The 17237-nt window shown below is 40.1% G+C and overlaps 1 protein-coding gene across 3 annotated transcripts in view; it reads right to left on the bottom strand.

The window, feature by feature from the left end:
- smtnl (smoothelin, like) overlaps nt 1-8543 on the bottom strand; it is a 35552-nt gene extending 27009 nt beyond the window's left edge. For all 3 annotated transcript variants that reach the window (XM_019345276.2, XM_005461034.4, XM_019345278.2), the window contains exons 1-2: nt 8414-8543; nt 7154-8108 (exon numbers count right to left, since the gene is read on the bottom strand). In XM_019345276.2, the coding sequence (XP_019200821.1) occupies nt 7154-7831 (678 nt within the window). In that variant the 5' untranslated portion in view covers nt 7832-8108; nt 8414-8543. The remainder of the gene's footprint in view (nt 1-7153; nt 8109-8413) is intronic.
- Nucleotides 8544-17237: the final 8694 nt, after the last annotated feature.

Raw genomic sequence — 17237 nt, 5'->3', positions numbered from 1 at the left:
TGGATTGAATTGATATTTAAAACAAGCCATTTTTGGTTCTCTTTCCATTTCCTTTAGAAAACTGCCATTTGCAGCTCCATCCCTGAAACTCAAAATGAGAGCGCAAAGCAGATGGACTCACATCTAATATCTGCTATTGTTATTATTGCAAACTTTGGCTATATTAGTGACAAATGAAAATAAAGAATACTACAATAGGTCTACTTTTTAAATTAAACTACAACAAACCCAGAAAAATAAAGTTGACTAACATGGTGTGTGTGCACATTGTATCACCATATATACATAATTTATATGTGTGCATACAAAGCAAGAACCATACTATTGTGGTTTTTACTAATTTACTGCTAAACGAGTGCAGCAGCAGGCAGTAATCCTGGCAAAGGATGTGTACTGCAGTTTGGACTTGGGTCAGTGCATTTAAATACCCTGAACATGCAATCATCAGTCTCTTCTCAATCTGTGGCTAAACTAAAGAGTGTAGGCTGACTGCTACAATGGTCTGTTGCTCAACTGTGTAGATAGCATCAGTGCTGGATTTTATAATGTTAGTGGGAGATGGAGATCACGGGTGTATGGGGAGGGACTTAGGGGGTGTAACAAATCTGAAGATCAGACCACAGCTTAGCTGTTCAAAACTCTGATAACTATACAAGATTTCCCTTCAGCATGCCAGTATATTATTACTGTCATATGTAGTTTAGGAGCCTGGTATAATTGCTGTAAAAATAAGACATGGGTTGAGCCAGTGGATAGCTTCTGTCTTGAAGCAGTGGTAGAGTGCAGATGTTCTTCAAAATTAAAACCACATTTCCCATAAATCCTGTTGCTTCCTGCTAGGTCTGCCACCACCAATAAAATCCTTTCTTGAATTTGTACCAGACTGCTGACAAGAACAAAAATACCTCAAAATGCGCCTGGTAATGATTTATTGATGTTTTAGATGGTGCATGAAAACAACACATCGGCAACTGCTCAATATGTAGCTTTTCCATCGTGAGCCATAAATCAAGCACACCCATTTTCCACACACTAAAAGCAAGTGAGAGCCTCCAGGGCTGAAAAATAAAGGCAAAGCAAACATCAACTTCAGTTCCTGTAGTGGTCTCCATAGACTGCCATCTAAAAATGGCCAAAAATAATGCCCAAATTGACCATTAGTAAGCTTATTTATGGTCTGACATAAGACTGTTTTGGCTTTAAGTCTATAGTTATGAACAGTAAATGGATGATTTTTATTTTTTAAAATCTTATAAATATACTTATACCTCAGCACCAAAGTCAGGACACTGCTGCTTCAATAAGAGACACCCTGGGAATGAGAAAAGACCACTAGCTAATGAAAAAACACAACTCTGTTGTTGTTTGTACATTGCCACTGACCAATAATGCTGCTTTGTGACTGGCGAAAGACAGTGGAGAATTTGTTCTTTCTGTGAGAAAGGCTTTCTAAAATGCTGACTCTTTTTAAAATGGTTAACAATGTAAAATAATCCGTTTCATCGAAAACCACAACTTTTTGTTGAAGTAGTTTTGTTGTGCAAACCTAACCAATGAAATTAGTAGATCAACACTGATTTTTGGTTTTAAAAGAGATCCCGTCACCTGGGTGAAACATAGAATGAGTGTTTGTGGACTGTGTTGCTTTTGAGTATCTCATCTGACGTTCTAAAGGCTGAAGGAAAACGTCTCCCACTGCTACGTTTAACTGTCCCTTTCACCAAGTTGTAAAGCTGTAGCATCTCAATCAGTTGCAACAATGGTCCTGGAGCACGATGACCTGAGGTCATCATTGGTGACAGCCACAACTCTAGGTTAGGTGGTTGCCCAACCCTAGGAATTCCAAATATGTTATTTCAGTTTGTTTTAAATTTCTCTCTTAAGTCTTGGGAAACAGGAAACTTTCATTCTTAATGACCCACATCAGAAACTATTCACACCTTTTCTTAAAAAATCTTTGGGTATAGGGCTAGGTTAGGGTTAGGGTTATCACTAATGATGAGACCTAATACCTTGCTGTATGAACAACACCAGCAAAGTGACACTGGATGCACTGATTAAATCCCTTGTCTCAGGAACTGGACCCTGAGTTAAAATAGAGCCATTTCCCCCTTTTTTTCTTAGCTCAGTTTCTAGTGAAACACTTGTTGAAGTAAGAATAGCAGGTGGTGGATGGTGGTGGTGGTGGTGGGGGGCGGGGGGTCATGACTGGAGGAATGAAAAGGAGGTCAGGTCTGTAATCCTTCTACACTTAATGTACTCCAAATAAAGCACAAGAACCCACACAATGGCCCATTGAGACAACTGCTTTGGTACTGTAATTGTAAATGGTGATGTTTCTGCCTACATGTGTCTGTGAGATGGAGAATGTGGACTAGGAGGAAACAACATAGATAGAAACACAACAGAAACACAGGAGGACGAGAGTATATTGTTGAAAGGTTGTATGTCTTTATTCTAATCATGATCTTCTTTAATTCTTGCTGCCCAGGACTATTAAAGTAGAATAAAAATAGAATAAAGCCACACACCTGCCTCCTTATAAACCTCAAAAACTTTCCAGATGGAGAAGGTGAAATGTGTGCACATAGGTACGCGTGTCTACTTGTGACCGCTTGACATGTACATTGATGGTGAGGAGTAACAGCTGGAGAGCAGGCTGGAAGACGACACGCCTGTACACCTCTCTCTGACTGCAGATAGCTTCAGCCTGGACACAAGCTGTTAAGTATGCCTGCAGTCTTTGTATTTTTTTTAACAGAAACTGAACTCTATGCACCGTATCCTCCCCATCTCACCTTGACAGCCAGGTGAGGATGTGGCACCTGAGCGAGCTGCAATTATGATTTCAAACAGCAGCCATGAAGCTATTACCACAACACAGAGCACACACAGCCAACCTCTGTGAACACATGCATTATTCTGCTGTGTGTGGCTGACAGTGGGGGATCTCCCACAGCAGAGACACACAGAAACAAAGGTGCCCTTGTGTTGTTTAGCTCTGACCACATGATTTCACAGATAACAGATAACATTCTTCTGTTGTATCCACGACATAGTTTGGTAATTACGGATACAGGAGCAACAGCTTTTAGCATAAAGTGTGCAAATGCTTTTAACATTTTTGTAAGACTTGTAACTCTGCATGAATATCATATCATCAACAGATGTAATCATGAGTAGGTGCACCCATGGCTTCAAAGGCTAGCAGTGCCCATTTAGCAGAAATAAATTGCTTGTGGGTAATTTCTGATGACGCTTCGAGGCAAAATTCCTTCAAATGCAAGATGCTTGTCTTGCATGTACTGCCTGTTTCCCCAGCAACATATCAATGGAACTCCTTCCATAATGCTGCATTTCTTTTGAGACATTCCGAAGTGGATTTGCAAGACTTCTTAAGACCACTGTGCATCACAGTTGGTATGAGGAACCAAAGCTATCTTTGGTTCTCACAAAATGTTTGCACAGTATGTCTGTCAGCGCAGACTAAATTATTTCAAATGGCCTGCTCTCCAGCTAATTGTTCATTAGGTATTTGTTTTGTAAGGCGACATAAATACGGGCAGCACGGTGGCACGGTGGTTAGCACTTTTGCCACACAGCAAGAAGGTCCTGAGTTCAAGTCCACCATCAGGCCGGGGTCTTTCTGTGTGGAGTTTGTGTGTTTGCGTGGGTTCCCTCTGGGTACTCCGACTTCCTCCCACCTATTCCCATTTAATTGATTAATCCAAATTGCCCATAGGTGTGAATGGTTGTCTGTCCCTGTGTGTTAGCCCTGCGACCTGTCCAGGGTGTACCCCGCCTCTCGCCCTATGACAGCTGGGATAGGCGGGAAGTGAATGGATGGATGTAAATATATAGAAATATAGTGCTCTTTGACACTAAAAGCCATTAAAACACATTGTAAATCCTGCAATGAAATCTGGGGCTTTTTGGAGAAACTGTCTGCTCTTAGACTTAATTTGCTGGTCAAGTCCTTTCCTGACTTAAAAAAACTCTACATCCACCTTTTCTATCTAGCATTTTAGATCTTGGCAAGATGACATGCTACAATACCAAGGAGAAAACCAGACCCCAAAGATGTCAGAAGTTCAAATTAGTGATGCTCTGGCCTATTTAAAAGGAAAAAAAAGATCAGACAAGTCAGCTAGTCTAAAATGCTAAAATTACATTCTGATTGATGTGCATGTGTATTTTTGAAGCTGTCAATGACATTCTTTGTGAACCAAATTGTATTTTAAATGCTACAGTATGTGTGGCACTTTTCAACATGCAGCACATGGCACATGCGCAATGCTAATTTGCTGAATATGGCTAAAGTTAGCAGAGCTAGCGCCAGCAGCTTTCTTTTTAAGTACTAGTAGTAAGAAGCCAGCAAGGCAGTAAGGTGCCAGCTGGTGGTGGATGGCTCCATTGATAAAGCCAACATCTAACTTCTGTTGGACATTAATAAAATAATAATATAAATATTTAATTTCACTGACTACCATTTTGGATGCTGCATGTCCATTTCTATGTTTAAGGAGTTCCATATTGCCTCTCATATGTTCATAGGGGTGAGATAAATACTTTATGATTATGTGTGATAATGTGGTGTAGTGTAACTGCATTGAGTGAGTAATTACAACTATCTGAATGCCAGTCCAGTTGACATAACCTGGAATTCTAATTACTTGGATGTAAATAACCACAAAACACTGACTAGTTATGTCAGCCGTTTCCATACAACGTGTTTACTACTTCCCATGATGGTATGTGTATCTCCCAGGTTTGTGTCAGCGCTGAGTGCACAGGAAAGCCTGAATTTGGAGCTGCCCTGCTCTGAATAAAAAGCAGACTCTTAATACTAACCTCATGATTGTCACACTTTTCACAACTTTATAGTGAGTCTTCTCAGGACCTCCTCCTGCCATACAAGTTTCCCAGTGTCACTTTAAAGTACTTTGACAGTAAAACAGCTTGACATGTGACTTCACATATTATCTACTGTTGATGGACTCACAATGGTGGTCATTGAGTTCAGCAAAGTGAACATCTGCTCTGCAAAGAATCTTTGGCATAGAAAATGAAAAAAAAAAAGAACCAAGATTTTAATAATATACTATACAATCACATAAATGTAAGCACAGTACACATATTTAAAGTTTAGGTTTTGATATGGCACCTTGTGTATCTCACTCACTCTCAGGTGGGATAGGTTGGGGGTCATAGGTAAGATTGGTGCATACCTTAAAAATGCATTTAACATTCTCAAGTTCCATATAATTCTATCGCTCTGAAATTGCAAATACTTGAAGGTTATAATCAGTACTCCAAACCACTCAATCGCCTAGGAATGGGAAGACATTAAAAAGTATCTTGATCATCTTAAGCTGCTGTCTAGCCTAAATATTTAGAAAGTTTCCTTATTTCTCTGAGGAACCCATAAATTTATGATGAGGGCAAGGCCAGGAAAACCACACGCTCATCATCAACCGGCTGAGTGATGCAGAAACCACAGGATGGATAAAAGCCAGGAGATTCTCTTTTGGTTTCATCAGAGGCAAAACAAGCCAAGGAGGAAAACAAAACCAGCTGATGTAAGTGGTTAAGAACAGTCATAAGACTGAAGACATACTTTCATGAACTGCATCCCAAGCTGAACTTAAAATAACTAGGAATAGCTCAGAAAGCACAAAACACTAAAACTCTGACTCACAAACTCAGTGATGAATTGTGATGTAATTCACACGGACACATCATGAAACCAGCTCTGAAACATTCTTGGCATCTGGAAAAATATCAGCTTTACAGAAACTAAGAGAACAAGCTTGTTTTGTAAGCTTCACCCACCAGTTTCTGGATGCATTCATTAGAGTTTCAAACGACTTTCACAAGACCAGAGGAGAACTATGTAATCATTCAGGTGAAGCTAAGAGATGAAAATCCCAAACCAAAACTGGATCCACGTGGTACATGCAGGACTATAATAATGACTAACCAGAGCCGACATTTCACAATGCTGACTTCAAATATTTGGTACAGGTCTGAAAAACCACACAACCGCACTAACCTCACCTCCCAGGAGCCTTCTCGACTCATGTTACTGCACTTCATAAATCCTGAAGCATCCCGGCAGAGACCTATTGTGCAACCACAGTGACATAGCCAGTGCCTCGTATGACACATCTACACACCCACAATGCAACATTGCTTCATTTAAACTCATAAATCTGCGTCTTTACCACTGTGGCCATTGCAACTACTGGATTACTTCTCTTTGCTTAAATTTCCATTCATGTTACAAAGTACATGACAAATCTGAACTGTAAAATAGAGAGTAGATAAAAATATGCAAAGAGCTTCTACAAGAACCCTGGAGGGCATCAAGTGGAATAGCTTCCTTGAGAGAGTGTAACATTTCTTCCCTTGCAGGCTAAAGCAATGATTTTCAGTCGGGTTACTGCCAGGAAACAATTAAGAAACTTTTTAAGGAACAATTAAAAAGTTAAAGAAACAGTATATATTGCAGTAATATTACAACAATTTAACTGCTAGCTAAATTAAAACTCTATATTCAGCCAAATGTAATTATAAAACTGCGATATTTAAATGTATCTACAGGTTCATTTATTACCAATAATATAACAGATAAACTGAAATTGTGAACTACAGATATATAATCATCTATATAAGTGTATATGCTAATATATGCTAAAGGAAGTTAGCAGTTAGCTAAGTTAGCACAACATTTAGAGGCAGATAGGCCTAGGCCAAGACAGGTAGGAAGGGAAAAATGTGTATTCCCTGACATGTTGCTGATGGTTACTGGGTGAAATTGGTTGCGATGATGATATTACAGAAAAATCTCCTTGTGATTACTTAGATTTACGTTAAAAAGATTAATGAAATAAATTATTATTATTAAAATACAAATGCAAAGTTTGAAGCTGGTTTTTGAACCCACTGAACCAAATTAGGAGTTTAACTGCGCCTTGTCACTGTTGTCAATACAAACCAGTTCAATGTTAGTGCAAATAAAAATAAATGTGACGTGGCAAGGTTGACTGAAGAACTTTCACATTTGTTCATTCGGCAATTCTTCAGACATCAAAAACCTCTGAACCACTAAAGAACTCTTCATGAATGGATTTCTGCTTTATGAAGTACTCACATTGGTCTTGCTGGACACAGCAAAAGTGGCTCGGCTGGAGAAGCGGGTGATGGAGGGGCTGCTCCCAGACACTGGGCTTGTCACCATGGAGGAAACTCTGGAGCCAACTGGAGGACTACTGGAGGTGGAGCAGGATGAAAAAGTGGCAGGGGGGGATGCAGGGATAGTCTGATTGCTGAGGTTGCTGTAGGTCTGGGCTTGGCTTCCCAAGGTGGAGGTCTGCATGTGTACATGAGCCTGACTCTGCGTGTGAGCCTCACCTTTTCCGTAGATCACCTCCTTTATCTCATGGTGATTCTCCTCAATGTCATCTAGGTGGTTCTTGTGGTTTTGGGCATGTGTGTGGTGGTTGTTGTTCAGCAAGGTGCTCCTGTCACATGTGATGCCACTGAGGAGCTCCACCTGTCGAGTCAGAGAATCCAGCTGACTCCTGAGCTGCCGATTCTCCTGTTGGAGATGAGCCACGGCTCGTCCGAGGGGCCCACTCAAGTTGGCCGTCTCCTCCAGACGACGCTCCATACCCAGTTTAAAAGTACTCACATCCACATGGATCTCCCTGATGGCATCCCTTAGAGTGTTCTCATAACGGGCTAGTGCTGCACACACAGTCTCGCCCTCTTGAGAGCAAGATTGTGGGCAGCACACTTCTCCCATGTCACCCACAGCTGGGGCTTGCATTGGCACAGATCCCACCACTGCTGACCCTTGGGGAACAGGCCAGATAGCTTCCAAGTCTGCAAGTTAATGACTCTTCCCTGGTGACTGTCTGCCTCAGTCAGTGTTCTGAGAGTTTTGCTGGAGGGGGTGGGGACTGATGGACAGGAATTAAGAGGTGAAAGTTTGAAAGGGGTGGCAAAGGTCTGGTCTGTGTTATTACCACTCCTTCAGCTACGTCCTGAGATAGGATGCTCAGTAAGGTCTGCTTTCCAGGTACCAACTTCACTCCAGCTTCTGTCTGAAAATACAAAGTGAATAAAATGCAAACACACTGTTAAACTCTTCAAAGATCTGCTGAAGCCCAATTGAGATGAATGTCTGTAGAGGATGATTACGGGAAAATTTAATATCTAACAACAACTGACATGGTAAACTTGATTCTAAGCAAAAGTTCAGACTGCAAAAAGCTGTCTGAACTTCTCAGTTTCAAAGAACTGAGAAGAACAGAATAAAAGCATTCATTTCTTCGAGCCAGATCTGATTTACAGCTGCTGAGAAACACAACGATGAGGTCATCTTCACCCACAGCTGCAAAAAACCTACCTCGGTTTTGCTCTCCGCTACAGCTCACCAGACTTTCCTCGGCAGCTGTATGTCTGTGTGTGAGGGTGTGCGAGCTCTGCTCTGCTCTGCTGGCTCTCTGGTTTGTTTAAAGGTTGATCACTCCTCTGGCCTTGGGGAGGGAGGAGAAAGGGAGGGATAAGGGAGGAGGGTAGTGGTGGAGTGGAGAACTTGCATGGAAAGAGTAGTAAATGTGAGGGGAGGGGAAGTGGGGCGGTGCAGTGGGTAGATTTTATGTCCTAACACTGTCTAAACTGTCTTACTCCTCCTACCCTTTATGTTACAGCTATTTTTCCCTGTTTAAATGTATACATGTTAGACGATATCGGAAGAAGAAACAATGAAATATGACTGCTGTAAAATAGAGTATTCATGTTTATCAAAGCCTGTAACTTGAATGTATTTTTTGCACGTATTATATAGTGGCCACTCACAACAAATTGCTTTTATAAATACCACTGACATTATCCTAAGCTGAAATGACGATTCTGTTTTCCAGACAGCTGGTTGAAATACTTGAAATGTGTGCTGCTGTGCTTATAGAGAAGAACCCGCAAATAATTTTCCACTAATCTTGCAATTCCCTTCAGCTCTGTGCTAAAGCCTTAGCATCTTTCAACTTATAAAATTGAGTCTGTGCTCTGCACATTTCCAGTCCGAGGCTCTCATCAGACTCATTTATCAAAAGAGCAAGCAGCTGTTTTCAGTGAAAAAGCTCTGCTACAGATACTCTACACTATCTGCTAACCATTTATTACCAAATCATCACAATCACAGAGCATTTTGCCGTTATGCTGCTTTGTGTCCACTGGACATGAAATTCACTGGAATCTGATTTTTAACGAGGTATATGCCAAAAATTTATGACGTTCAATCTTTAGACCTCCCAGCAAATCAAGTGTTTTTAATCAACATTGTTTGATCAGGATTTTTTTTTAAACCCATTAAAAATTTCATATCTTATGCCTTATAAAAAAAAATACATCTCAAGTCAATTGAGTGTTTCTTTTTTTTTTTTTAATGTCCCCCTGGGCTATCATGTCCCATATGGGCTATTGGTTAGGTTTCCTGGTTTTCACCCAGGTGGCCTGGGTTTGTCTCCTGGTATGGGAACTAATGTTTACACCATTTCCATAGGGATTATTGAAGTATTCTGATTTATATTAACAAACTGTTGTAATAGAATAGAAGAATAGAATAATCCTTTAATTGTCCCACAAGGGGAAATTTGGTTGTAACAGCAGCCAAAAAGACACATATACAAACAAACAGTACACAGGACACAGAACAGAAACATACACAATTTTTCTTACATATTTACATTAAGGACAATGGTTACTATATAAACAGAGTACTGTACAGTTATTAAATTAAATAAAAATAACTACAGATAAGAGGCAAACCAGGTTGTAGTGCAAATCGGTTGATTAACTTATTGCAGTTACAGCGCAGATGTAAACATCTATGTTTGTTGGGAGCAGTTCTGATTGTACAGTCTGACAGCTGCAGGGAGGAAGGACCTGCGGAAACGCTCCTTCATGCATCTAGGATGCAGCAGTCTGTCACTGAAGGAGCTCTGCAGTTCAGCAACATTTACATGCATGGAGTGGGAGACTCTGTCCATCAGAGATGTTATTTTGGCCAGAGTCCTTCTGTCTCCCACCACCTGCACTGGGTCCTGGGTGCATCCCAGAACACAGCTGGCCTTCCTGATGAGTTTATCCAACCTCTTCCTCTCAGCTGCCGATAAATCGCTGCTCCAACATACAACACTGTAAAAAATGACAGATGCCACCACAGAGTCATAGAAGGTCTTTAAAAGCGCTCCCTGTACTCCAAATGACCTCAGCCGCCTCAGCAGGTAGAGTCTGCTCTGACCCTTCCTGTAAAGAGCACCAGTGTTGTGGCTCCAGTCCAGTTTATTATTCAGGTGAACACCCAGGTACCTATAAGAGTCCACTATCTCAATGTCCTCTCCCTGGATGTTCACCGGTGTCAGTGTGGTGGGTTTGCGTCTCCGGAAGTCCACCACCAACTCCTTGGTTTTCCCGGCGTTGATCAGCAGATGGTTCTGCTGACACCAGTCAACAAAGTCCAGAGTCCACTGTCTGTACTCTGAGTCGTCTTCACCTGTGATGAGGCCAACTATGGCAGAGTCGTCAGAGAACTTCTGTAGGTGGCAGCGTGGGGAGTTGATGGAGAAGTCTGCAGTGTAGAGGGTGAAGAGGAACGGTGCCAGCACAGTTCCCTGTGGGGCCCCCGTACTGCAGACCAGTGTATCAGAGACACAGCCCTGTGACCTCACATACTGTGGACGTTCTGTGAGGTAGTCCAGTATCCACTGGGACATGTGGTGGTCCACTCCCGATAGCTCCAGCTTGTCTCTCAGAAGTCGTGGCTGGATGGTGTTGAAAGCACTGGAGAAATCAAAGAACATGATCCTCACAGTGCTTCCAGGCTTCTCCAGGTGAGTCAGAGCTCGGTGCAGGAGGTAGATGATGGCGTTCTCCACCCCAATGCCAGGCTGGTAAGCAAACTGCAGCGGATCCAATGAAGACCTCACTACCTAATACTACCTAAATGTAGATAGACTAGGTTTTATGTCATGATTAGAGATTAACTTAAGGCAGTTAACTGTTTCCCTACATGTTGTCACTTTTGAAAAGAAAATCTGTCCTATTGTAGTTTGTGCCTGATGGCCAGAGGACACAGACTGAGGACCCCACCCCCCCGTAATTACGCCCCAACACAGCAAACATTCCACAAAAGATAACAAGTGTGTGTGTGTGTGTGTGTGTGCATGTGCAACAAACACCCTCCTGCTTACTGTCAACAGTGTGTGCGTGTTAAGGAGAGAGTGCAAGACTGAGGTGTAGCTATGAGAATTAAGAATTGAGGAAGGGCCTTTTGCTTGTCTCTCTCAGTCTAAGTATAAGCTCAAATATCTTCATCATCTAATAAAAGAACGGAAAGCCAAAATCTCTGATCTAATTAAAACTGCCGTGCCCATTAATGAATTAGTTCTTTGCCAGTGTTAGAAATAAATAATGAATACCAAAATCAAAAATACCAAAAATCATTGCAAACATCATTATTCTGTAACCATCTAGAACAGATTCCTGTTTCTCTTTGTGCTTTCTGGTTTTGCGTATTTAAACAAGATAACAAACAAGAAAACACGATTTGGATTAAATTACCATGTGTTTTTAATCTTGTGCAGTTTTATTATTACACAAATGGATTATTCCAACCAGAGCTTTGTACAAAAGGTTCTGACATTCCTGTACTGTTTACCTCATTTACCAGATGGCGGCACTAATGCAGCATTGTGTCCTTTCAAGATCTTTAGTTAGCTATTCTTTAAGTAACAGTAGTTACAAATAAGCCAGTTTGATGCTTAATCCATGTTTGAGTAGAACTGCACCGTTACTATGTAACAGTGAATTGTAACAACTGATTAAAAGAGTATGAATATAGTAAATGTGGCTGTTCATTGCTTTGTTTTTGTTTTGGCTCACTTTCAATATCTTCTTAGTGTTGTATTTACAGAAAGCTCAAAGAAAGAAAATCTGACTTTGCAACATATACCATTCATTTTGTGACATCATTTTGTGTCTCATTAAATTATAAAATTAAATTCAGCTTTGTTGTAATGAAGGCAAGCCGTTGTTCATTTTGCCTGGGGCACACTGAAAGTCCCCGAAGCCAACCTGTGGCGTCCAAGTGGGGCCCTGACTCATTGTTACTGGAAGTATCAGTGAGTCAGCAGGTAATGCGCTGTTTAATCAGAAGGTATGGAATACAAAAACCTCAGCTGTAGTCACCATAGTGTAGTCTTACTCCCCAAGCTTGAGATTATTCATTGTTTTACAGTCATCAAACATTTTTGACTGGCTCTGCCTCCACAGAGCTGAGGTTGCACTGGTTTACTGGGATTACTAAAGAGAGAAGGATACATGCTTTAATTTTCTTCTCATCTGGTCTTCAGCCAGCGTAACTATCTGTTGATATTACAGACACATTTGCACACATACTTCTTCCCGTATGCAGCGCTGTTGCCCCAAGTGATTAAGTGTGGATTAGGTCAGACTGAAGGATATCTGGGGTTTGCGATATATAACACACTTATGGTTTAATATATATCACAGTTGTCAAGGGCCCAACATCTGGAAAAAAGTAAAGAGGAAAAAAGAGAAGAAAGCCATTGTTATTCTAAAATGCCTTCAACACAGGAACGATGTGAAAACTATTTGTACTGCCAAGCATGAAGCTGTTAAGTTGATAAAGCTCCCCATCACAGGCCACTCTAAGCAATACTTTTTCATGTAAATGATGGTGTAAATGATGAATGTAAAAATGTTGCACATGGTGAGAAACTGACAAAGGCTAACTTGAACAGGTGGGATATGGGAGGCGGAGGAACCCTAACATTGATCTTGTGATGTAGTGTGGACAAAAAACTTACTTACAAATAAGTCACATCCCAATATGTGGATTTCATTCAACAACATATGAGGAGACATTACATGAGCAATCTTCGTTAATTTCCACCTCCTAGCTAGTATGAAAGGTAAAAGTCTAACCACCATCGTCAGTTTAAATTTAAATTGAATTAAAGCCTGAATTATACTTGGGTGCAGACGGAGACCTGACTTATTAGTACTCATTCCTGTCAAGCCTGGGTGTATGCATAGCTGGTGCATTGTAATGTAAATTCCCTGCGGACGAGTCCACGCAATCACAAAACACAGGCAGGCATTGAGATGTCACGGGCTCACTGTCTGCTGAAGAAATTTACATTACATAAATTCCCGTGACATAAAACCATGAATACCACACCACACTTTTTGCAACATGTTTCAAAATTTAAAAAAAAAAAAAAAAGGAATGCAGAAGCACATCATATATAGATCTTATTTCTGATAAAAGAACTCTAAAATGAACAAAGATATTAAAAGTAAAACTGAAATTTCGAAATTTATTAGTTCTCAGTAGTTGAGCAGTATTTACCTTGAAAAATCTCTCATCTTGGCTTCCTGTTCTCTCTTTCTTACAGATTTCTAAATCTGTCAGACTTTTCAAGGCAGATCAGGTCGTCTACTGATCAGGTTGGTGGTTCGATCCCTGGCTCCCCCTAGTCTGCATGCCAAATATCCTTGGGCATTATATTAACCCTAGGTTGCTCTCTGATGCATCCATCGGAGTGTGAATGTTAGTTACTAAGCACTTAAAATCAGAGAAGAAAGTGCTTGTGTGAATGGGTGAATGTGGGATGTTGTATTAAGTGCTTTGAGTGCTCCGGGAGAGTAGAAAAGGGCTATATAAGAATCAGTCTATTTAACATTTACCAATTATACATTGATTAGTTTGTAACTGTCTTAGAAATAATCCATTAAAATACACAAAACCAGCTTGTGGAAGCAGCCATGTTGTCCTGCCATCTTGAATACAGTAGCTGAGATACAGTAGACATCACTGTTCTGCCTGATGCCGTTTGTGTATGTGGTTAGAGGCAGAGGAGAAGTCATTGGTGCTTGTTTTCCGTGGAGGCCTGCACATTCAGACGTGAAGGTTCATACCTATGGGGAAGGGGTCCCCTTTACCAAAGAAGTGAAAATCCAAAGCATAAGAGATAATGCCATCTGGATAAAATGTCATCTTCTTCCTCCTAACCTCAAGCCCCATCTCATGAACTGAAGTCAGGACTCTAAACATGCTCATTCGTTATTACAATGAGCAGCCTAAACAACAAAAACGGCTGGTTGTAAGCTAACATGATGCCAGCTAATATTAGGCTCTTGTGTCCTAAAAATCGCAGCTTAATTGCTTGAAGTGCCAGGGGTAAAACAAAACAGAATTCAGTTGACTGCAATTTGCAATCTACTGACATCTAGTGGTGAGATTTTACACACTGTGACTTTAATGTTTTTTTTCTGTCCCTGGGAAATAAATAAACTTTTTCACTGCAATACTGACAAACTAATATGAGACAAACTAATAAAACTAATAATATTCTTCATTTCACCTGTGGACTAGCTTCTCCTTTACTCTGGCTTCTTTAGTTAAATAAAATGCTTCATGAGGTTGTTTTTTTTCTTAGTGGTTAACAGTCATTCAATTTTATGTTTCTTTATTACTCTCTTTTAGCTCAAGTTTTGGTCTCTACCGACACATATGGGGAAGTATCTGCCTCTTATTCCTTATCTTTAGCAGTCAGTAACTGTGTGCATGCTGTTTGGTGCTAAGAGTGAATTGCATGGTGAGATTTCACTGAAAACATTTGTGAGAGTACAAAACAGTGCATGGGAGGATTATGCAGCAAATCAAGCAGATTCAGCAAACAGACAAAAGATACACAGTAGATTTATTTACACAACCATTTCATTTATGTTGTCACATTGTGATTTAATTTTCATATTCTGGCAAAATAATATGCTAACAGCATTAACTTGTGGATCTGTTATGCTCTCATTCTCTGTGATACTCGGTCACACGCTTGTTATGAGAGATGTTTCACTCGACCATCTCTGACTGACGTTTAAAAGTGAAACAAAAATGAAAGAATGTAGATGTAATCAGGTCAATTCCCTGGTAGCGTTAAGCGCCCTCAGGCACAATAAGTCAAAACAAGGACAGACAAACACAGGTGGATGACATAGTCAGATGCGAGGAAGGTTCTCACACTTTTCCTTGTGGCTTTTATGGGAAAAACATGATGACTTCATGATACAGTTCACAAGAGTTCTCAGGAAACTGGTGTAATCTATGTTTATAGTCAGTAGAGATTGATTTCAAACCACCCTCTAACAACCTTCTTGTTGTTAGACGATGCATCATAACTGCAGTTTTCTATTTTTTTTTAACTTTGTACAAAAGATTCTGACTGCAGTTTTCTTTTCTTTTCAATTTTTTTTTTACTGTTGGTCATGTTAATGTGTACAGTAGTTTTATAGTCTGTACTGTCATTGATTCTACTAATGTCAGGCTGCTTTGGATGTAATGTCAGAGTTTGAAATTGACATTGTTCCAGGAAACATGGAAATGAAAGATGTAAATGTATTCAAATTTTGCTACTTATTTTAAAATACTTTTTTTTTTTTTAAATATCAACTTCTGTTTATAGAAGGGTTACCAGTGGTTTCCATTTTAATACATTTTTGGTTTATTTTACAGCTGGCAACAATTTCAGCGCTTTATTTAAGCTAATGCTGTGTGATGTGTGGTCATTAAAGAACAAGCTGTTTATAATTAAGATGTTAATTATAAGTATGAACATGGTGAGACTATACGGCTAAACATGCCAAAGATAACCTCGTTCCGCCTTCGTATTTTTTCATTTCTCCTGCGTCATCATCCACATGCTCTTATATTTCTTTTTGAGTGTACACGCATGCACGCGCTTAGTCAAACACTTACAGTGTCCTCTCTTCATCATTGTTGCACTCACTCACAGCACACACTCTGACTTCTGCTTACAGACTAACAAAAGATTAACAAAAAGGCTCTGAGCTTGCCAGCATTTAACAGTGTAAGCCACTGCTGCTTTAAACAGAGCACAAATATGTCCACACTCGCTCAAACTCCCATAAACACACACACACACACACACACACACACACACACACACACAGAATGCATGCAGAAAGCAGAGCTGCCAAACAGTTCCTTGTCTAAACATGACAATGAGTCAGACTACATGTGGGCCAGTTTAAACAATACTGCTACTGATAATCGATGTTAGTGCACATTAAAGTAGTTTTATCATTCTTAGTTACCACTTGTTTATTCAGTTCATTACTCAGTCGAGATTTGTGGCCTTTAAGTAGGACAGTGGACTATAATTTACATTGAACTTCATATTTAGATAATTCTTGGATTTACATTTTTAATCTTCTACAAAGTATGATGCATAGAGATTAAAATATGGACGACTATAAATTATTTGATCACCTGCATATTAAAACATCTGTCATCATTTATTTAAACAGCTCTATAGAAGCTTGTTTTTCTTGTACAGGAAGTCGCTTTCATACCTTTTTTTCCAGGTGACCAGGTCTGAGTATGTTAGAAGCTGTTGATTTATGGGGATGTTCCAGCACAGCCGTCTTTAGGTTTTACACAGAATGAGCTGAAAAAAAGAAAATGTGGTCAGAAGAGGATGGACAGACTGCTTCAAGGAAGTAGAAGGGAAGACAACAGAAACTCAAATATCCACTTGTTATAACCAAGAGATGCAGCAGAACAGGTCTGAAGGCAAAATACATCAAACCTTGAAGCAGATGGCCTACAGCAGCAGAAGCCTTTATGACCAAGATGTGGTACAAGCAAAGTGCAACTAATAAAATAGCTGGTAAGTGTAGAAGCATACATTGATACACACAGACAACAACAACAAACATAAAAAAATGTTGGTAAAACTACGGTCAAAGTTAAATGGAATATGAGACCATGGCTGCCTCGATTTGGCCAAGAAGGCTTTGTTCTCGTAGAAACTGGACCATTAAAATTAGACCGTTCCTCACAGTCAGTGCAGCTAGGATATTTTTATACTCTATGACTGTATGAACATATTAAGTACTGTTTTACAAGGCGCACCGGATTGTAAAGCGCACTGTCGATGAACGGGTCTGTTTTCATACATAAGATTATAAGGCGCATTAAAAGAAACAAAACAGTCAGATAAGTCAAACTTTACTCAACTCATTCTTCTTGCTTTCTCCTGTCATTGATTCATTAATGTTGAATTCTCTTGCAGCTGCTCTATTCCCATATTGCTGCAGTATATTAATGACTAACCTCGTATTGT

Source organism: Oreochromis niloticus, linkage group LG14 (genome assembly GCF_001858045.2).
Source record: "Oreochromis niloticus isolate F11D_XX linkage group LG14, O_niloticus_UMD_NMBU, whole genome shotgun sequence".
Taxonomy (NCBI): domain Eukaryota; kingdom Metazoa; phylum Chordata; class Actinopteri; order Cichliformes; family Cichlidae; genus Oreochromis; species Oreochromis niloticus.
Note: the sequence above shows the minus strand (reverse complement) of the source record. Positions and strands in the feature narration are given on the sequence as shown.